We start from the raw sequence: 23,724 nt of genomic DNA, 5'->3' as shown, positions 1-23,724 counted from the left end.
TGGTAAGATTTGCAAATATTTGCAAATTTTACCAAATCTTATTTTTACCAACATTTTACCAAATGTTCATCTCAAACACAACAAATCAGTTGGCTCCTTGTTAGCTATGTATAAAACCTCCATCATTATTCAGCATTTTATACATATTCTAAATTGTTCTGTCTCCTTGTGTTTTACTGTACCTTAGCAATTTGGTTATTTTCTCAAAAACATGGGTAACAATTTTTGGAGGATTACTGATTTTTTTTGTTACAAACAACAGAGAAGTAGCAAGATGAGCTGGCGATGATAAGACTTTTTATATGGCCAACTGCTACATTTACTTGTCATCAAGAACATTTTCAATATCCATTGCTCATAACTTTAACAATTATCATATTAGATGTTTAGATTTTTTTATAGCAGCTACAGAAAAGTTATGCTTTCTTAGGCTTTGACAGTGATTATATTTTATTTTCCCTCCTTTTCACAGTTTGACAGGTGTCAGGCGCTGTTCAGTGTATAAACAGCACACTTTCACGTTAAGCATACAGATATCATTTTAAATAATGTTATTATCATATTATGTAGATATAAGAAAGTATGTGTGTGTTTATGCGTATGTATATGTGTGTGTGTGTGTGTGTGTTTATGTATATATAAATATATATATATATATATATATATATATATATATATATATATATATATATATATATATATATAATGTATTAATTTTTTATACACACATGTGTGTGTAGGATATTCGTTCACACTACTAGAAGTTCAGAAAAAAAATGATAAATGCAAGAGATGATCAAAAATGGGAGCATTGCTTGTTATTATCTATAACTTAAAATAGAACTATAGGCAAAACTTTTTTTTTTCAATTTGGATAGAGTATGTGGGGGTTATAACCACTGTAAGGCCCTGTACACACGTCCGAAAAACTTGACGGGCAAAACACATCGTTTTGCTCGTCGAGTTCCTTGTGAAGCTGCCGAGGATCTCGGCGAGCCAACTTTTCCTATTGACTAACAAGGAAATAGAGAACATTTCCTTGGCGAAAAGTGTACACACGACCGGTTTTCTCGGCAGAATACGTCTCCCATCGAATTTCTGGCTGAATTCTGCCGAGAAAACCGGTCGTGTGTACGGGGCCTCAGTTTTTTTTGTATCACCATCTGCATCCCGTTGCAGAGATTTCCCTTCACTTCCTGTCCCATAGCCAAACAGGAAGTGAGAAGAAATACCTGAAAATCAAGGGAATCCCTTTGGAACCCCCAGATCACCAGAACTAGTGTCCGCATTGGAAGATTTTCCCTCTATTACTTTTCTGGGGACTTCCCAAAATTTGTGATTTTCTTTTATTTTCGCTTTCAATGATAATGGTAAACAGGACAAATAGAGAGGGGGAATCTCCAGACAGCAATAAAAACTGACATTGGTTCTAATCCTTCTCCACTCTACCAAAAACTATTAAAAAATAATTGTCCTTAGTTACACTTTAAGTATAAGTTTTTATATATTATCAGAACTGAAAGACCCTGTACTATAATTTAGTATAGAAGGATTAATCATAGTTTGGTGATCTTTGTAAATTCTCTCGGCCCTCTTATACGCTTAAATGGTTGCTCATCTCCTCAGCCACTTCTGTTACTCATTATTTACAGCAAGCATAAATCCCATTTAATAATAGTGTTACTAATATTATAATTAGGATTATTTATTTATTTATTTTCCACATTTCACTTTAGGTCTGTTTTACATTTAAAGTAACAATGAGCAGAATTGAGAAATAATCTGAACCCTTGGTACCTAAAAACTACAAAATAATTATCCGCCAAAATATTTTACAATAGCTAAAACAAAATGCAAAAACAAATCCTTTTTTTTTTTTAATCCTAGGCATAGAGAGCAATTACCAGGGAACCGTTGTAAAATTATGTTGTAGCCCCTAGTGGCCACTATGAGCTAAACAGGCAATTAATCCATTTATATTTGGCCACCGGAGCACTAATGCATCAGAGTTTAATTGCACATAAGTAATTTATGAAATCGAATTGTACATTTCATTGTTCCTTCATTAAGGTTTGCAGTAATAATATATTAAAAAATAATCAATGAAGTTTACTGGTCTGTTGGCTGAGGTTACAGTTTATCCCTGAAGGACTGGAAGGACAATGAGCAAGGTCTGCTACCAGAGGAAATGTGTAATAACCCAGCCGACAAGATAATGAAAACTGTATCATAATATTTAGGCAGAGAGCTATAGCATTCGCTAACGTTTTTATGTTCGGAGTGGGTAGAAATTCTGATTTAGTAGTTATGTGTAAGAGAACTTTTTTACTTTTTATGCTCCTGATACATGCCTGACTTCTTTGTGCTTGGTAAGTTTTGTTGCTTGAGACATGTGTGAGACATGCCTCCCTAAAACATTAATCTGTGTACGTAAAGCCCATTTAAGCACATATATTGGTGCCATTTAGATTCTGTAATATATATATATAATTTTTAGATTTTTTTTCTTGTAGGAATTTTAAAGGATTTTTCAAAAAGTGAACTTGTGTTTTTCCAATTTAGTTCAAAGAAATTGGTTAATGCAAATGCATCACCTCTGTAAGACCCCCTACCATAAGACATGGTACTTCTTAGTATGAGGAGCATAAGATTCTCGTCCCATGCCGATGGTGCTGTACTAAGTCCGTGAGTGGCCAATCACGTGTGCCTTAGTGATCTTACATATGGCTTTCCTTTTTTCAATTGAATGGAACAGTGGTGGTGTGAAGGAAAGGTGAACTAGCCATACACGTGAACATTTCTCTCATATAGCCCTGCATACTGAAAAAGACAAATCACTTGATTCCCCCATCCACGCTAAACAGTGTAGCTGGGGAATCTCCCATGCCGACTATTGTATTTTGACAGCTGCGGCTGCAGCTTACATCTCAGTAAATTTTTCCAATTTCTTTACCTTACTCATATCTTCAGTGCTTTCTTCATCTTTCTGATGCTCTGTGCTGTTGGCGGTCCCATCGGCATCATTATGTACAGTTTTGTATGTGGAGAGAAGGTGAAACAAACGTGGATGGTGATTCCAGATAGAAAGGAGGATGCATTTGGAGTGCTTTGACTCTCTTCTTCTCCCGTGCTCTCTTCTTCTCTCAGATGCTCTGGGCTGTGGGTGATCCCAACAGTGTCAGTATGCACAATGCAGGACCATTAGTCCTTTGTTGTATGTGGAGGAGGCAAATATGTGATCATGGTTGGGAGAACCTTAGAAAGGAAGCTGCAGGGGACTGGTCACATAGATGGAGAGGGCCTGCGAAGTGAGAAATCAGGTAAGTATTTCTCTTTATTCATCTACCCCAGGGATCTCCAAACTACGGCCCTCTAGCTGTTGCGGAACTACATGTCCCATGTGGCATTGTGAAACTCTGATATTCACAGACATGACTGAGCATGATGGGAATTGTAGTTCCTGAACAACTGGAGGGCCATAGTTTGGAGACCCTTGATCTACCCTATACTTAATGAACATTTACCGCTTGAAGTTTTGGGGGGTAACCTTGTTTTCCTTGTGCCCAGAGTTGGGCTTTAAAGCTGAATTCCAGTAATTAAACTACTTTGTAAAAACTGCAGGCATACCATGTGTTAAGTCTAACAAGGTGCCTGTCGCCTCGTAGACCTATGTTTAATATTCACATCTGACAAGCTACGGTAATTGTTCTCCAGGGAGATAACTTTCAGAGCTCTGATGCTGCTCACTGTACAGTAGTCTTGGTTTGTTCAAGAGCAGAATCTCTAAAATTGCTATACCAGTCCCTCCTTCTGCCTTTGTATTTTGTGAACTCTTTTAAAGAAGCCTATGTATTTTGTGAACTCATTCACAGAAGCCTATGTGATTTGTGAACTCATTCACAAACTACAAAGGCTTCTGTGAATAGCAAGCAGAGGGGAGGGGTGGGCATATCTGCTCTGTGTGCATTTCTCCTCTCACAGTCGGAGTGTGTCCTTCAGGAGTGAAATAAACCTGTCATATATAAGTAGTAGAGATAAGTCCTAGAGGTAACATGCATCTAATTGGACTCATAGTGTGCCTGCAAGTTTTGCAAAGTTGCTGAATTCCTGAAATTGACTTTAAATTAGTGCTACAGTGATGCTAATACATTGTTATGCTGTATTCACCTAGTTTACACATTGGAAAGCAGGGATCTTGCTTAGATGGTCAATGGATTTTGGTGCCTACACTATAAAACTAGAACCACCATATAAAGACCAACCTCATGTTCGCTTTCATAATGAGAAGTATAATCAATGAAATAAAAAAATAAATAAAAAGAAAATAGGTTTTACTATTTTTGAAATGAATATAAATATGGACGAAACATTCTAAGTTTGAATATTTGCCCTTCCATATGGTAGAATAACACACTCTAAAAAAGTTGGCTTCATTTCTGAAATCTAAAAATAGGATGAAAGTTATAAAAATGCACTTTTCCTTAATATGTGAAAAAAAAAGTTTAGAAGTGCAAATAAAATCCCCATTAATGCAGGAGGACTGGCGGCGATGTAGCAGCGCTGGAGTTCATAAGGAATACATTGTCGTCATCCCCGGCTACATCGCTCCTAGTTTACCTCTTACTCAGTCTGTTTGTGGACTCCTCTCCTTTCATCTTCATAGACTTTTGTTTTACTTCCTGAGCTGAGGACTTTTCTTAAGCTGTCAAGAAGGAGTTTGTGGCGGAGGAGCAGATATAGCTGGAGAGACCGAGATGCACAATCGGCCTTCCTATTGCTTTCTCTTTTTCTGTTGATTTTTTTTGTGTTATTATTGAAAGTTCAACAGCTCTGTAGGTCTGTTTGGGAACAAGTTTCCCTGACATAAAGTTCTAAAAGAGAGAGAGATGGAGCTGACTTTCTTCAAATAGATTTTATGCCGCTTACATTTAGTATACAAAAGTATATATGTCTGGCAGGACTGGACAAATCAATCCTGGTATTGTCAACATTCATCCAAATGGAACTCCAGCTGCAAAGTTTCTTTCTAACCCTGGACAATAATGATAGATAGATAGATAGATAGATAGATAGATAGATAGATAGATAGATAGATAGATAGATAGATAGATAGATAGATAGATAGATAGTTATGGTTTTTCTGTTGTGTGGATAGATTTTCTGGATCTCATCTGCATCTAGTTACAAACATTATGAGGTCTTCTGCAAATGTCTTTAACCACTTTCCCCCCCACAAATAGAGCTTTCTTTCGGTGGTATTTGATCACCTCTCTGGTTTGTATTGTTTGCACTATAAACAAATAAAGACCGTCAATTCTGAAAAAAAAAAAACAGTATTTTTTATTTTCTGCTATAAAACACATACAATAATAAAAAAAAAAATCGAATTTCTTCAACAGTTTAGACCAATATGTATTCTGCTACATATTTTTGGTTAAAAATACCAATAAGCATATATTGATTGGGATAACACAGATCTGTCTCAGTGTAATCCCCTGTCAGAACGGAGATCTGCCTTGTTTACTTTGGCATATCCCTGTTCAGTCTCTGTGGAGAACGATCGTGGGCTGCCAGTGGACATCGAGTCCGCCGAAACCCACTGATTGGCTTCCCCGCTGTCCAATCGGCACGCGTGCCTACTTTTTCAAGGCACTGTATAGCTTTTTCAAGGCCAACTCAATATTGAACCCTACGGACTAAGACTGGGATACAATTTTGGCATTATAGTGTATCTGTTGATCTATCTATCTATCTATCTATCTATCTATCTATCTATCTATCTATCTATCCATCTAATCTCCCTCTTAGATTATAAGCTTTAACAAGCAGGGTCCTCTGATTCCTCTTATACCAAATTGTATTGTAACTGTAATGTCTGCCTTCATTTTGTAAAGCACTGAGCAAACTACTGGCGCTAAATAAATCCTGTATAATAATAATAACAATCTACAGTATCTATCTATCTATCTATCTATCTATCTATCTATCTATCTATCTATTTGTCTACCTATCTATTTATCTATCATCCAATCTATCTCCTATGTGTTGCTTTCCTTGATGAGCCGCCTTCCCTCTCAGTCTCTGTATAGATGGACAGAGGTTGAATCCCTCATATCTTTGTATTGTGGTTTCTTCTGTACAGTAGGACGCGGTAAACATCTACAAGCAGCTTCAATATAATAGTAACACGTATTACAAATAAAAATGACATCCAGATGTTTGTCAGGAGTTCTACAAGTATAAAGGTTACCATGTTTTTTATTACAAAGTAAAATATTTGAATTGTAGTTGTCAGCAGGAGCCGTACTAATGTTTCTCTGTAAGCTGTGTTTCATTAAATAACACTTTATGTATTGTAGAGAGCATTGCAGCCCACCAGTAGAACAGAAAGAAAGAACGGCTTGCGGTGAAAGGCAGGATTCTCCTTTTATTGTGGTTTGGAAGGCAGTAAATAAAATCCAGTAGCAGGTTGTGTCACCATAGACAGACGGAGCGTGTACTGCATGCAGTGACAGGTGTCTGTTAGGACGGGTGAGGCCGCGTACACACGATCAGTCCATCCGATGAGAACGGTCTGAAGGACCGTTCTCATTGGTTAACCGATGAAGCTGACTGATGGTCTGATGTGCCTACACGCCATCAGTTAAAAAAATGATCGAGTCCAAATCGGTGACGTAATACACAATGACGTGCTGAGACAAATGAAGTTCAATGCTTCCAAGCATGCGTCGCTGGATTCTGAGCATGCGCGGGTTTTTAACCGATGCTTTTGCATACTAACCGTCGGTTTTGACCTATCGGTTAGGCGTCCATCGGTTAAATTTTAAAGCAAGTTCTAAAATTTTTGACCAAACGATAAATGACCGATGGGGCCCACACACCATCAGTTTGGACCGATGAAACGGTCCTTCAGTCCGTTTCCATCGGTTTTGACCGACCATGTGTACGCGGCCTGAGACAACCATTGAGGGTTTCCGGGATGTCAACTGTTCCTTATGGTAATCACAGCATTGGTTGGGCCCTGAAATGGTGGCCTTGCATTAGTGGCTTGTTTAGTTCAGGGGAAGCAGACCGGTGATGTGGATAGCACTCTCGGCTTGTAGTACTGGAATTCTGAGTTCAGTGTTCACTAGACACTATTTCTGTGTGGTCTTTATGACCACTGACATGTAAGTGAATAACATTAATTATCTTGTTACAATGGCATCTGAAAGTTGGTGGGATATCAGGCAGCAAGTAAACATGGTGTCCATGAAATTAATGTATTGAAAGCAGAAAAATGGCATCACAGTTTGTTATGTATGGGACTGATTAGCCACAGACCAGTCAGGGTGCCCATGCATGTGGCATGTGAGCATCAGAACTGGACCATTGAGCATGGGAAGAAGGTAGCCTGGTCTAATGAATCATGTTTTATTTTTCACATCACGTGGATGGCCGGTGTGTGTGTGCGTCACTTACCTTGCTTTCTATTTTCTCCTCTTCGATAGTAGGTGATTAATGTGACAGTAAGTGGATGCCATCTCAGCATCTTGCCCAGACAGAGAATGCTGCTTAGCTGTTATACCCCCTAAACATATTCTCTGTCACTGGTCGCCGCTCCTGGCAGAATCCTCTCTGCCTTCAGCACAAACTAACTTCTTGACATGTAAACTTTTCATAGCGACTAATGAGAATTATGCATAGATATTAGTGCTAGGAATACATATGAATGTATGCAAATGTAAAACTTGTTAGAAATAACTGGCACAGTGATAACAAATTTTGCATCTATGCCGTGCTTTTTATTTATTTTCTTTACAAAAAAAGTGACTTTGTATCATGCCGAACTTTTTTGCAAGTGGAGCTGGTTTTTGATAGAGGAAGATCAGGCTGTATAAGGGCAGCTAAGTATACACTATACTGTCAAAAGTATTGGGACGCCTGCCTTTACCCGCACATAGCCTGTAGGGTTCAATATTGAGTTGGCCCACCCTTTGCAGCTATAACAGCTTCAACTCTTCTAGGAAGGCTGCCCACAAGGTTTAGGAGTGTGTCTATGGGAATGTTTCACCATTCTTCTAGAAGCGCATTTGTGAGGAGCAATTCAACTCAGTATTGAATCCTGCTGACTAAGACTGGGATGCCATTAAAGTTTGTGTGCGTGTAAAGGCAGGCCCAATACTTTTGACAATATAATGTATATGAATGATCCCCACCCGTCATAAAACCACCTCAGTTCACTTTCGAAGGCTGAGGCCCCGTACACATGACCGAGGAACTCGACGTGCCAAACACATCGAGTTCCTCGTCGAGTTCAGTGTGGAAGCCGCCGAGCAACTCGGCAGGCCGACTTTTCCCATTGACTAACGAGAAAATAGAGAACATGTTCTCTTTTCGGCCCGACGAGTTCCTCGACGGGTTCCTCGCTGAAAAGTGTACACATGACCGAGTTTCTCGGCAGAATCCAGCTCCGACCGAGTTTCTGGCTGAATTCTGCCGAGAAACTTGGTCGTGTGTACGGGGCCTAATGCAGGCTCAGTAATTAAATCCAACAAATGCTCCACTCGGCGGACATGGCTGTATGTACACAGCCAGAAATCTCCATAACTAGAAGATTAGGGAGAATTGTGTGGGCTTCAAAAATACTTGTCACACACCCCCTTTTAAAGCCCATCTGTATAGTCCCATCAACCCTTTAGTGCCCTGACAAGGACTGGGACTGGCCTATGATGTTTGTTTTGGGCATGTACCTTGGCACAAGGTGTAACAAGTGTAGTCAGATGCAGGATGCCGTATAGGTCCATGGCCCTGGGCCATCCCTATGACACCTAGACCTTAAAAATTCATTTGAGGACAAGTATCAATATCCCTACTAGATAAACTTGATGCCCTGAGTTAAAACTGCCACATTGTGAAGCATCACAGCTGTGGCAATGCAAACAGACCCGAGAGGCCACCATGTCACACTGCAGGTGGGCAGTTGGAAGGCGTTAAGAACACGGATCAGTTGCCTGTTTTCATTACCCGCCAAGCCGCACGTGTGACCTTAGGCCCCATTCAATGTGACGCTACTGCATTGCATTTTTATAGCATGTTTGTGGAGTGGCGCTATTCATTTGAGTGGGTCTCCGTCCACTACAAAAATGTGCTAAAGAAGCTCAGGTACTACATTTTGGCACTGAGCCAAGCGTATTTCGGGGCCAAACGTTTTTGCGTGGTTTGTCGCACAGAAAGAGAAATCATAGCACTGCAAGCACATTGCACATTTTAGCCCATGTTATGCGCAATTGCAGAAATGCGTTTGTACAACAAGAGCTGCAATGTTGTAATGTCTCTGTTTGATCCTAAAGCGGAGATCCACCTAAAAAATAAATATTAAAAGCCAGCAGCTACAAATCCTGCAGCTGCTGACTTTTAATAAATGGACACTTACCTGTCCCATGGTGACCGCGATATCGGCAGCCGGAGCCGAGCAATCACTCGTCTCTAAGCTGCCCCTGCCACCATCCTCAGTAAGGGAATCAGGAAGTGAAGCGTTGTGGCTTCACCATACCTCCCAACTTTCTGAGATGGGAATGAGGGACACCTATCAGCAAAAGTATGTAGGCATAGGACACACCCCTTGCCACGTCCCCTTAAAGGAGAATTGTACAAAAAAATAAGATTGGTTAAACCCACAAGTGCTTTTTTTACCACTATAATTACTTTATATTGGCTTTTGGAATTTACAAATGCAGCAATTTAGAAATCAGATGAAAGGTTTAGCACTGGAAAACACTTTTTGATAGATAAAAAGTGCATTTTATATACATCTGTATAGATCAGACCAAAATGAGGGACAAATAAGGAGAATGAGGGACAGAGGGACATTGCTCCAAATCAGGGACAGTCCCTCGAAATCAGGGACAGTTGGGAGGTATGGCTTCACTGCCCAGTTCCCTACTGCGCATGCGCGTCCTCACTGGTCCCTACTGTGTTCTGGGTCCTGTGTGTTTCCCAGAACACACCCGGGGAGGGAGGTTTGGAAGGGGCATGACCGACACCCAAAATACAGCTACGCAAAAAAAAAATTAGCTGCCCCATTGCAGAAGTGTGTAATGACATATATTTATAATAGTGCCCCCATGTATATTGTAAATGCATGCTCGTTTGTGCGCACAAAACGCATGGCACTGCAGCATTATGCACTTTGGTGGGCACAATTTTTAAAATAGCGCAGGCGCCTTTTTTGCACGTCTCTCAGCATAGTGGCCCTAAATGCTATGCAGGCGTATGCATGGAAATGTGCAAAAAACACACACACTCGGTCGCACCTCTATGGTGTAAATAAAGCCTAAACCTGGTTGCTTTAATATTGCTTGTAACAGGTTGAGGAATACATTATTATTATAACGCAGCGCTTTACAACATGAGGGCAGTTACAATACAATTCAATACAGGAGTTATCAGAGTTCCTCGATCGATTATTAATCATAAAAGTTTTATGTGGTTATAGATTATACAGATAAATAAAAAAACATTTTACTCTTTTATATCTATTGGAAGTGAAGCTTCAATTGGGCTCTTTTAGACAAAAGGCTTTCAGTATCTTTTGTGTGTGCCAAACTTTTTCGTTTTCCGTTCTGTTCTCTCCCACAAGACATGTTTAAAAGTTTGTAACATATAACTTCTTGAATTTAAAAAAAAAAAAATTGCAGAAGGAAAATATTGAGTGGAAAATATACTGAAGAACATCTGATGGTAGCAAACGCCTACAAGGAAGTGACTCAGAGATTAAAAACTCTTTCCTAACTTTATATAAATTAATGCAAAACATATCAGTGGACTAAGATCAGCACTGATAGCTAAATACTTTGTTTTTGACACGTTTACTGTACAGGAAAGATCTGTAAAATGGAAAGGCGATAAGTAGTATATATACAGTATATTTATGCAGTATTACTCACAGCACATACTGCAGCTTTATAATAATATACACGTCCAGGAATAGTATGCAGGTCACAAGGGCTAATAAACTATTTTAGCACCACCTTCTGGCCATACTGGGTAGTGCACCGATTGGAATCATAGTAATAATACTGTAATGATATAATAATAACAATATTGATATTATTATTATTACTACTATTATTTTATATAGTATTTATATTTTACCAACAGTTTGTGCAGTGCTTTATAATATAAAGATAGACAGTAGGGTTACAGTACAATTCACGGCAAGAAGGTTGGGAGAAATCTGCATTGCTGACCTCTTTTTAAAAAAGCTAGCTGCTAGACTGGTATTAGCTCTTTAAATACTTTGTTGCAGATATTGATCAAGTATGTAAACCAAGAGAAGTCAAATGTTCTGAATTGCATAGTTGTACTGGGTCAGAACCCATTCGCATGCATGCTTCAATGTGAGTTACCAATACACATGGTGATGTACCTGCTTTCTCTGTGTGGTGTGGTGCCATTCATAATGAATAGCACCCCAATGCACTGTACAATGAGACTCAATGCAATGCATGTAAAAAGAATGGTCAATCATGTTTTTTTTCTGTTGTGGTGAGTTGGCTGCCCCTTAATAGTGAACTTAACACAAGGCATGCAATAACACACTTTAATGTATGTGCAATAAAGTGGAGTTCCACCCATAAATATAACATTACATCAGTCGTTTTAAAAAAATGTCATTAGTCCTTTAAGAATTTTTTTTTTTTTTTTAGATGCCTTCAAAGTGTTGTTGCTAGGCAGAATAGTTAATCTTCCCTCTTCCTGCACGTAGGTGCTTAAGCTTCCTAACCTACACCGCACAGACTCCTGGGAATGTAGTGGGTGTAACTTTCCAGGAGTCTGTGCACTCCCCAGTCTAGAAGAATCATGTGACTTGGACAGTACAGGTGCTGAAACCTGATCTGAAACCTATTACACTGCTTGTGCAGCACTGAGCATGTGCGAGATCTGCAAGGCTGAAATCCAGGAAGTCATACAGTCTGGCTTCATGATGCCCACACTTAAGATGCCCCCAGTCAATTTCTATTTTATAAAGTGTCTAAATGCTGTAACAACCTAACAAAACGGACCTTAGTTTACAGACTAACTTTAATAGAATACATTAAGCTTGTGTATTACATGGGTATTATATATTTAAAAAGTGAAATTGTGGCCAGAACTCCGCTTTAAAGTATGGATGGACTATAAAAGTATAACCCCATCAAATCATTACCCGCATCTATTACCTTTTGTACCACCACCCCCTCCCTTTAAAATGTAAGCTCTACGAGCCGGGCCCTCCTGTCCCTTCTGTATTGAACTGTACTCTACATTGTAATGCATTGCGTAAACCGTTGGCACTATATAAATTGTGTATAATAATAAGGTTCAGCATACCCTGGTGGCTAGCATATTCACTGGGAGGTATCAACTGTAGCATCCATGAACACTTCCAATCAATACATCACTCTGATTAATAATAAAAAAAAAAAAAAAAGACAGTTCCCTTTTCTTCCTTGTAACTGATTTGCAACCAGTTTGGTAACTACAGTGACATATAATTGAAAGGGGACTCTTATTTTTATACATATCATATTTTCATATGATGATATGGTATTATATATACTGTATGTCAATTATATATATATATATATGTATATAAAAATAACCTGAGATTAAAATGGAGTATGGCACACAGCTAACAACTGGCTTAAGAAAAAAAAAATATATATATATACACACACACTATATTGCCAAAAGTATTGGCGCACCTGGTTTTACATGCACATGAACTTTAATGGCATCCTAGTGTTGGTCCGTAGGGTTCAATATTGAGTAAACCCACTCTTTGCCACTTTGTGCACTGGTGCGCAGTCATGTTGGAACTGCAGGCCTCTCCCGCAGGCCACGCCACGTCACTTCCGGTGCGACGATCTCTGGCTGCGGTCCACGCTGAGACGCACGCCGCTCCGTACGATGGATCGCTCGGATTGCTGTCTCTCTGCATGGTCGTTTCGACTACTACAGCATTCATCTACAGCTCCGTCCATCCTGTGCTGACTTCTCCCTGGACCAGGACATATCGGCCACCAGTGACCCCGGACCATAGTCACCGTAACATGCCTGTTATCTTTTAGTAATTGTGAGTAGCCATTTGGCTGTGTGCTCTATTTTTATTCCATTTTATAAAAACCTTCATACTGCACTTAGATTGGCGCATCCTTGTCTTCTTGTGGAACCAGAAAGGGCCATCCCTAAACTGTTCCCACAAAGTTGGGAGCATGAAATTGCCCAAAATGTCTTGGTATGATGATGCCTTTAAGGGGTTGTAAAGGTAAACATTTTTTTTCCTAAATAGCTTCCTTTACCTTAGTGCAGTCCTCCTTCACTTACCTCATCCTTCCATTTTGCTTTAAAATGTCCTTATTTCTTCTGAGAAATCCTCACTTCCTGTTCTTCTGTCTGTAACTCCACACAGTAATGCAAGGCTTTCTCCCTTGTGTGGAGTGTCATGCTTGCCCCCTCACTTCGACTATAGGAGAGTCAGGACGCCCACTAACACACAGCTCCTTTCTCTATCTGCAACGTAGTGAGCGTCCTGACTCTCCTGTATTCCAGGGGAGGTGTCGAGTATGACACTCCACACCAGGGAGAAAGCCTTGCATTACTGTGTAGAGTTACAGACAGAAGAACAGGAAGTGAGGATTTCTCAGAAGAAATAAGGACATTTAAAAGCTAAATGGAAGGATAAGGTAAGTGAAGGAGGACTGCACTAAGGTAAAGAAAGCTATTTAGGAAAAAATATTTTTTTACCTTAACAACCCCTTTAAAGTGGATGTAAACCCAATTCATTAAATTTTATCAGGGCACATATATCTGCAGTATTTTGTTATCTCTTTTTCAAAGAGCTAAGTGCCAGCTAGCTCTCTCCTTAACCGTTCCTTTGTTATCAGCCTGATAACGCCTGACAAATTCACGAACACATCAGATAAAAGCAGCCTGACATTTCTGTCAGAGGAGGTTGCGATTAGCAGGGAGCTGGCCCTGTTACAAAACACCTCTGAGAGTCTCTACCTATGATAAGAGGGGGTGTGTGCCTTTCCTCCATAATCCCCCCTCCACCAAATGATTTGGACCAGTGTACAAAGCAAGGTCCGTAAAGACATGGATGAGCGACAAACGTAACTGGTCTGCACAGAGGCCTAGCTTGATCCAGATAGAAAACCTTTATAGCTGCAAAGGGTGGGCCAATTCAATATTGAACCCTACGGGCTAAGACTAGGATGCCATTGAAGTTCATATGCGTGTAAAGGCAGGTGTCCCAATACTTTTGGCTATATATATATATATATATATATATATATATATATATATGTGTGTGTGTGTGTGTGTGTGTGTGTGTGTGTTCTTCAAAAAATGTCTGCACTTATTTTAACTCTATTATATATAAACAAGTGCTGAAACATTTTGAACCCCAAAAAAATAAGAAAATATATACAGTATATAATATTTTACAGCATTTGTTTGCTGTGTGCCATACTTCTGTTACCCCCAGTTGTGTAAGATTGTTAAGATGTTTTTTATTTTTTATTGGAGAATTAAATGTTGATATTGGATATACAGCAATCTGTCAGGCTGACAGCAGGATCTCTCTATACCACGCTCTTTCTGTGCTGTTGAAATGAGAAAAAAGCCTGGGGAAGGAGCACACCAGGGACCTTCCATTCCCCCGGTAGCCCAGTTTGAGCCTGATACTGTGTACTTAATAAAATGCTCAAACTTCTTTTTTCCTTTACAGAAAAAAAAGTAAATAATTCATCGGATCACATGTGTGTACCTATATAAGAAGTAATGGATTGCAGCTCCACGTTGTGCTTGTGGTGATGAATGCTTGTTGGAGAATTTATTGAGAGTTAGCACTTTTTTGTAGCTGAGGGCTGTTGGCTGTTGTTGGTATCGACGTACACTGATTAATGAGATGCAAAACAATTAAAAAGCTGATACCAGTCCATATTCACAGATTTTTTTATTTTTTTTTGTGAACATAGGGCCTGATCCTCAAAAGGGATACGCCGGCGTATCTACTGATACGCCATCGTATCCCTGTTTCTATCTATGGAACTGATCCACAGAATCAGTTTCACATAGATAGGCAGAAGATCCGACATGTGTAAGGGACTTACACTGTCGGATCTTAGGATGCAGTACCGCAGCCGCCGCTGGGGGCATTTCTCGCCGAAATGCCGCTTCGGGTATGCAAATTAGCACTTACGGAGATCCACAAAGCTTTTACGCTTCGTTTTTTCTCCGTAAGTATTAGTTTGCTGTCGCAAAATTAGGGCTACTTTTACAAGGCCTAAACTGTTAGGTTGAGAGAGGCTAACTTAAAGTGTATTTAAAAAGAAATGATAGGTAGGGATAGGGTTAGAACCCTTGTCATGGTTTTATTGATGTATGTGTGTCCCTTCTGGGTAGATTCACTGAGTCTATATTTGCCTGTGTCTACTGTCACCAGCACTGAAACTGAGAGGAAAACCAAAAATTTTAGTTGTCTCCAGAGCAGAAATAAGGGGGAAATCTTCCAGTTCCAACACTTGTTCTGGTGGCAACTGCTGGCAACTTGTTCTGGTTGCAACTGTCCAAGTGTGTACTCACACTGGCATTTTTGGCCAGGCATGGTTTTGTCCTTGGTCCAAACCATGTATGTAGTATGAGAGTTCCTAACCATGTGTTTAAGAGTACTGTACCCTTGGAAGAGGTGGCCATGAGGCATGGTTGACTTGTGGTCCAAATAGTTTACTTTGGTGTAAGTGAAAAACATACCTTAGCACAGAACCTGCTCAAGATCACTGATCGCAGAAGCATGGATTACTATGGTTTGCTTGGCAAAGGTAATGACGTAAGCATACTGCAGAACGTTTCCCTTGAAAGCCCATCTCTGGGCAAAAAAAAGTTTTCCCATGCAATAGGGTAGTGCCCCCACTGCACAGGTTAACTGCTCATTTTTGCCTAGGGGAGAGGAAAAAGGGAGATTTACTTACTTAAACTTCCCCACACAAGACTGGTCTGGCACCCCCAGGTTCCTGCGGTCTTGAGTTGTGGACTGTTACTGGCATCAAGTGCTCCATAGATCAGGAACAGTCCACCGCTGGACCATAGGGGAGCAACGTTTTCCAGTGGAACAAAGGATCTGGTGAGTATAAGCTTTCTCCTTGCCCATAGGTAAAACAAGCAGTTGACCCATGCAGTGTAGGCACAGCCCCACTACATTGCGAAAACTTTTGTTTTTTGCCTGGAATTGGGCTTTAAAGCAGTATGGATTGGAGAGGGGGGCAATTGAACTTGGGCACAGTTTGGTTCAACAGTGCCCAATATAAGTACACCCCATGAGAACATTTTCCTTGCTTTGAAAAGCTTTGTTCTCACTTCTTGTTGTGCCTATAGGAGAGTTAGTCCAAAGGGAATCTCACTAATCAGACACAACAGGTTTTTGAACCTAATCAAACATAACCAAGCATGTAACTATGCTTCTACTATATTACTGCTACCATAAATAGAGAAAATGTAATCAATCTAAAAAGGATGACCTATTGTGATATTATGTAATGATCTAATCTATGCGCGGTTCACATAATCTGCAGTCACTTTGTCTATTTGCAAAGAAAACAGGCAAGTAAATGAAATGCACACAGAGTTTATTGATAGCCCCATGATTGAATCATTATTGTTATTAAAGAAGAATTGCAATCGAGCACTGTAATGAAATTTCTTATTCCTAGGAAAGTGCTATTGTCATATTGACTTTCAGCTCTGTAGACATCTTCAATGAACTCACTCATGTCAGACCTTTATGCAAATCCCGCTTACCAATCTCCATCTATTTACATTTCAATCCTGTCCCCCATATCGATAATTAATTGAGATTGCTGACTGCCCGCCAGAGCAGGTACGCGTAAATGCACGCTCGTAATTAGGTTAGTGAAGGAGCTTCTCCGATGGTGCCTTACATCTAGATAGAATTATTATCCTATGCAAAACTGTACCTATACAGTGTATATATTTCTATTTGTATTTTGGTTGTAGTTATTCATTGTGAAACACTCGATGAATAAACTGCCAAGTTAATGCCAAGAAAACGCTCAATTCCACAGGCCAAAATTATGTCTGCACAAAGGTTTTTTTTTTTTTTTCTTTGAAATGTATCAGAGTACAATTGCATCCATTGTATTCCTTTTGGCAGTCAATTCAGTTTCTGCAGCATAGTCTTGTATATAAAAAAAAAAATCTGCAAATTTGGAAGAAATCCTTTAAAATGGCTAGTTTATAATAAATGTCATTTCCTGTGTAATAAAGTGGATTTGCACAAATGTTGTCATTTTGCCTGGACGAGAGTGATGAAGTGTGTATGGACATATGAAATACCCAGGCAGATTAGGCTGTTGTCCAGGGCGGATGTTTTTGGGAGTGTGGGCAAAAATATGCCATTCTACGATTCAGCAATATCTCACAAATATTTCAAATGATCTTAACAGACATTGGCACTATGTGGGTTTGCATGAAACTTGCTCCTTTTAAAGGGAACCTGTCTTAAAAAGAAAAACTTTTTTGATCCACTTTTTTTTTAAAAAGTGTTTTTACTTTTTCGACTTCCCGGCTAAGAGTTAATGACCATTGCAGTGATTTACTGGAAAACAGACATGTTAGTTGAATAGGGCGTAGCTCAGAGTTAAGCTGGCCTTAGATAGTTAGAAATGTGGCCAGTTCAGCAGAAACCGGTCAAATTCCAAATCTATCTATGGACAGGCTAGTTGTACTGAAGTTGATCCATCGATTGACTTCAATACAGCCAGCCTGTCTTGTTTACAAAGGCATCCCCCTGTTCTGCCTTTGCCCGACCGCAATCGTGGGCCGCCCGGGAACATCGAGTTCCTGGGACCCGTGAGGACATTCACGAGGCACACGGCAGGTGCACGCCCGCTGGGCGGCAAATTTAAAGGGACGTACAGGTACGCCCATTTGCCTGCCCGTGCCATGTTGTCGACGTATATGTATGTGCAGCGGTCGGCAAGTGATAGGCTCTTGTATTAGGGGAATGGAAGATATAAGGAGAAGAGCGCTAGATTGGATATTACTGTCTGGATATAATTTATCGCTGCCTTTTAAAGAAGAAGTCAACTTCCACCTTTGAATTTTACCTATACGTAAGCCTATAATAATAGTAGTGTAACTAGCGTGCACTGTTTAGGAGATATATACTGTACATGCAGCCAGTGCCATCACTGGCGCATGCGCTCTGAAGGACTGGCCACCCGTGACGTTCTTTCAGAGCCCTGTGACAGGCGGCTCCCACACGCATGCATCATTGCGGTTCCATCCAGTCACAGAGCCAGAGTCTGGGAACCTGGAAGCATAATGGGTAAAATGGAATCTGTCTCCAGCAATGCCATTGTATTGCTGGAAGGCTTTGTTTTCAGGTAAGTTTCACATAATGTACTAGTATGTGATGCATACTAGCACAATATGCCTTTACAACCGCTTTAAAATCCATTCTGTTTCAGGGGTTCCAAAATCCCCCTTTCACCAGGACCTATATATATGCAGAAAGAAATGTGATCTGAATCTGGACAGTGAGTAGAGCTGTCACCATAGGACAGGAAGCATGGGACACAAGTGGATGTGAACTCAAAATTTAAAATTTTATTTTTTTATGTCACAATGTACAGTATAAGATTTCCTATTATCTGTGCCCAGTCTTGCCACACAGAGTTAATCCAGCTCTGAACAATCCTCTTTTATTGTTCAGTGAAATAAAACAGACATACAAAGAAAAACCTAAGTCCGTTCCGCCCCCTTGCTGTGAGTGACAGGTTATTTACAAATCTCATGCACTAGCCTCAAACAGGCATTATTTTTTAATTCCCACCCCACTCCTTTTCTGAAGTCATGTGGTTGCTTTTCTGGATTTTGACTGGATGTTAGTGATCATAGCGGAATTCAGTGTAAGAAATACATAGGAAAAAATGCATGTTGACAAGGGGAGTGTAGAGGTGGGCGGGCAGAGAGTCTACTGACATCTCAACTCCACCCACCGAGCTCCAGACAACAGATCCACTCACAGAATCTTCAGTATTTCAGGTCTCATAAGAGACAGAGGGGAGACATTTGACTGGTAAGGATACATGCAGATCAGCACTATGGCAGTAGTTTAGAAAAGATGAGACTGAGTTTACATCCATTTTAAGTGTGGGCAGAAGGCACAGGTGCTCCATCCAACTCAGCTGCTGGCAGCATGTTAAACTCCATGAGAAGCTGGACAGTGCATCTAGTTATATGTATGTTTAAGGCAGAATGTGCCCAAGGACAAATGCCCAAAATATTAAATTCTTATATTCCAGCTATTCATCCCTGGGTGCATACTGCATACAGTACTACTGGGTGCATCATCCAGCCACTGCAGATGTAAGCCTGCCATAGAGTTTTACAGGCAGTCTACAACGGGACTGGGTAGTGTCGCTGTGCCCTTTGCCTGCTCCTAAGTGCTAGAGTCCCATGCACCAGAGCTAAACACACAATTTGCATGGGGCCTTGCTGACAAGATCACCAGACATAAAAAAAAGCCTGAAAGATAAATAACTAATGCAACCACCACATATAGGGATTGGCAAGATGCAATATATTCAATTTTTGGGCTTAAGTTTAGATATGCTTAATTGGTTGCATGAAAGTCTCAGGTCAGTTAGTCTTAAGGTAATGAAACCGGGATTAGGAAGAAAGTCCCTACGAATTAAACTAATTAAGTTATGGCAGTTTCATATATAGTTTCACAGATTAATTTTATATCTGGCTTATTGCAATAACTCAATGCCTGAGCCAAGGTGTCTGTTATTCCACATTTGGATACTATCCCCAGGAGTTGTCCTACAGTCAAATGTATCCCCACTTATCAGTGGCTGTGTTGAAGACCAGGCACTTCTAGATCCTAAGATATGATGGGAGCCTTTTCCACATTTGATTTTCTTTTCTGTAGTATTGCATCGGTGCTTTGTTGCTGATTCACTTTTGGACTGTCTGTAATATGGTGGTTTCATTATCTATCCAGTCATGATTAATAAATCTCATAAGAGTCTTTCCTTGCATTCTGCCAGGAAACTACAATTGATGGTGACACATAACATTAGATTTCTGGAGGGGGTGATGTCATGCAATGTGTAAAGGTGAGAATAGGAATTGTTGGGCTTCAGGAACTTGTAAAAATGTTAAATGTACTGTTTATCATTTAGGATTTGTGCAAATATCAAATCACCTGCTGACAGTAGAAGTAACTAAATCCATATCCCTACAGGAAAATATCATTTTAGTTTGAAATTAGGACATGAATCAAAATTTGATAGTTACCTCTAAAGGGTGACTTTGCTTTTTGTTTCCCATCCCATTATTACCCAAATGTAAACAGTGAGACTACTGTATATGTAGTATTTACAACAAATGGTTAATAGCAGCAATAGATGGGAACATTTTTCATTGGTGGTGAGGCATATTCCCATCCTGGCTTAATTCACTGGTTTGCTTGGACTTGCATTTGGCCAACTCTGCATTGTGGTACACCCATGGTGAACCGTTGGTTTACTTTTCCTAATAGAAAAAGGATTGACATTGTAACATTGAACCACCAGCAAAAAAATCTCTGATAACAAGCTGTACCATTAGCATTCTTTCCATAGCATTCTGAATCAACATAGCGTACTGCTAGAATTTGTTGTACCACTTGCATATTTTGAGCTATTAATGAGGGTTAATATTTCAACAAGGTCATCGTCAGAGCTTAGCAAATACATGCTCCAAGGGGACCATGTTCACTCTGTGGGGTTCAGATTGGTACTCTAGTAGCTTTAGTAATTTCAAGAAAAGCTGATGTGTCTATGTCAGGTTTCTGTGATAGTGAGTCCTTGTAGATCTCAAACTACAGGGTGCGGCATCTAAGCTCCAGCCTGCTTCTTCGCCATGATGGTGGGGATGGATTTGCAGAAAGCTGGAACCAAGATGCAGCCCTCAGGTACACCCAGCTGAGGCTGCGGAGACCACTACTGTGTGCAGAGTACTGCAGCAGAAGACAGAAGGAAATCCAGGAAATAAACCAAGATCAGGGTGGGCGATAGGCAAGCATAGACAGTAGACAAAGCAGGGATCAGTACACAGGAAGTCAGAGGAAAAATACACGCACTAGTAAGGAAACAGGAGCTCAGAGAACCATGGAGTTGCAAAGTTGGCTGCACTGCGTATGTGTGTATATAGGGAGGCAAAGTGGGAATTGGTCCAGGAAGTGATGAAAGGGAAAGGAAATATAAACCCATAGAATAACAGGTGATGCCCATAGGTGAGAGAAGTCAAACAACATGTGTGAAAGGAACCAGAGGAGTAGGAGAAGCACTGCAGCAAGGAGGTAAGAATTACACAGACAGGAAAACTGTGCATATATGTGGTAGAGTGTAAGTTCCCATGACCTTTCCATCCTTGTCTAATAACCTTTTTATTAAGGGATTCTACAAACTAAATTTGTACACGCACTATTTAAGAGTTTAAGAGTAATGTTTCTTTTAAAACTAAGAGTATGCATGCATCATACATACTGGGAGGAGTACAACTGGGGGAATCTGTAGTGGAGAAGGATCTAAAAGTTTAGGTAGATCATAAGCTCAATACTAACACATGCAATGCCAACCTGCGGTTTTCAAAGCAAACAAAGTCCTTCCAAACTGATAGGAGGCATTGAGGAGCTCAGCTATGAGGAAACATTAGAGGAACTGAATGTATTCTCAATTGAGAAGAGGAGATTAAGGGGGGATATGATCAATATGTACAAATACTGTATATAAGAGGTCCATATAGTGAACTTGGTGTTGAGTTATTCTCTTTATGATCAACACAAAGGACAAGGGGGCGCTCTTTACACCTAGAGGAAAAGAGATGTCATGTCCAAATATGGAAAGGTTTCTTCACAGTGAGAGCTGTGAAAATGTGGTATAGACTCCCTGCAGAGGTGGTTCTGGCAAGCTCAGTAGATCACTTTAAGAAAAGCCTGGATTATTATCTAAATGTACATAATATAACTGGGTACTGACATTTATAGGTAAGTTGATCCAGGGAAAATTTGGCTGCCTCTTGGGGGTCAGAAAGGGTTTTTTTCCTCTGATATAGCAAATTTGGATCATGCTTTTCTTGGGTTTTTCACCTTCCACTTGATCAACTGTGGGTATAGGATTGGGTATATAGGATTGGTTGATATTATGTTTTATTTGTTTATTTATTTTTATGGTTAAACTAGATGGACTTGTGTCTTTGTTCAATTTAACTAACTATGTAACTATTTAAAAAACTCAATGAATGGCTTAACTTACATTATAGCATCATCTTCCCACCCTTCTAGTTTACTTCTAATGAATGACCACTTATATCCAATTTAGCTTTGTTGCCAGTATTGGGAACTTTTGCTGCTCTTTTGATGCTTCTGGTTATGAGCTGTGGCTTCTAAGCTGCTTTGCCAATGTAACTTGTACATCTGCATTTTCTGTCTATGCACTTTAAGAGCAGCCATGCCAGGTCCAGGTTGTATAGACATAATTTACATGCTTGCAGATCTGAAGTCTGCAATATAACAGTAAGCAAGGGTAAAGAACAAGGAAAGCATTGTCCTCACTTACCTGTTTCATTCAGTATGTGCATGACAGGGAGCCATAAATGATAATTCAGGTGCTGCAGTGCATGCATATAACCCACTGTAGATCATAAACTTCTAGAAGAAGACCGCTTTTGCCACAATGCTGCCACTGTGTAGAGAGTACATGTGTTCAGACTGGAAATGAAAACAAGAAAGACATCTGAGATCCCTTTTAATGTGGTAGATGTAGCTTTTACTTTCCAAGATTAGCTGTCTGGAATCACATGAGATTAGAGATAGGGTCAGAGCCTAACTCGACTCATGTAGGGGCTACCTGCTTCCAGATATCAGTTCAAACTTATCTGGTCCTAAAATGTATTGAAGTATTTTGTGTGTATGTGTGTAACAAAACATTAAGGATTCATGGAAATAGTATAATAATAATAATGGAAACATTATTAATGTCTTCCGTAGAGTTTGAGGTTTTTAATAGTTATATACTTGTCATTGGGTTAACTATAAATGTACATAGGTATATTATTTTATAGCTTTTGTCGTTTTTATTTTCTTTTATGAATGTTCCTGCCAATTTTAATTGTACGGACATTTAATCCTTAAGTTCAGCCAGCAGGCCGAATTTATGGTTTGTCCAAAAGCAAAGTCATTAATTAGAACAAGTAGATCTAATTATGATGAAGACAATTTCATTTGTGCTTAATTTGGCCTGAAGACTTGGCCCACTGATATCCCGGTAGAGTAGACCTTGTTCGGCTATGTTACAGGAAACCTTTGCTAATTTGACTTTACATAAAATGAAAAAAAAAAAAATACAGTTGCTTGTGTTTCATGTATGGTTTGCTTTCTTTAATTTTCAGAGACGTAGAGGCTCCGGAGTTTTTTGTGCCAATTGCCTGACCACAAAGACTTCTCTATGGAGAAAGAATGCAAATGGAGGCTATGTCTGCAACGCCTGTGGCCTGTACCAAAAACTGCACTCGGTAGGAAAACGTGTTTGTTTGTTTTTTTTTCCAAGTCCCTTGTTCTATATTTACTGAAATAAATTGGGTGTTTTTTGATTATATTTGGGTGTGCCAAAAAATACATTTTCATAG

The 23,724-nt window shown here is 39.8% G+C and overlaps 1 protein-coding gene across 6 annotated transcripts in view; it reads left to right on the top strand.

Annotated features, from left to right (window-relative positions):
• TRPS1 (transcriptional repressor GATA binding 1) overlaps nt 1–23,724 on the top strand; it is a 369,634-nt gene that overhangs the window by 336,500 nt on the left and 9,410 nt on the right. For all 6 annotated transcript variants that reach the window (XM_040354872.1, XM_040354869.1, XM_040354868.1 and 3 more), the window contains one exon: nt 23,488–23,610. In XM_040354872.1, coding sequence (XP_040210806.1) covers nt 23,488–23,610 — 123 coding nt within the window. The remainder of the gene's footprint in view (nt 1–23,487; nt 23,611–23,724) is intronic.

Source organism: Rana temporaria, chromosome 5 (genome assembly GCF_905171775.1).
Source record: "Rana temporaria chromosome 5, aRanTem1.1, whole genome shotgun sequence".
Classification (NCBI taxonomy): domain Eukaryota; kingdom Metazoa; phylum Chordata; class Amphibia; order Anura; family Ranidae; genus Rana; species Rana temporaria.
The sequence above is the reverse complement of the archived record's forward strand: the minus strand, read 5'-3'. Positions and strand labels throughout refer to the sequence as shown.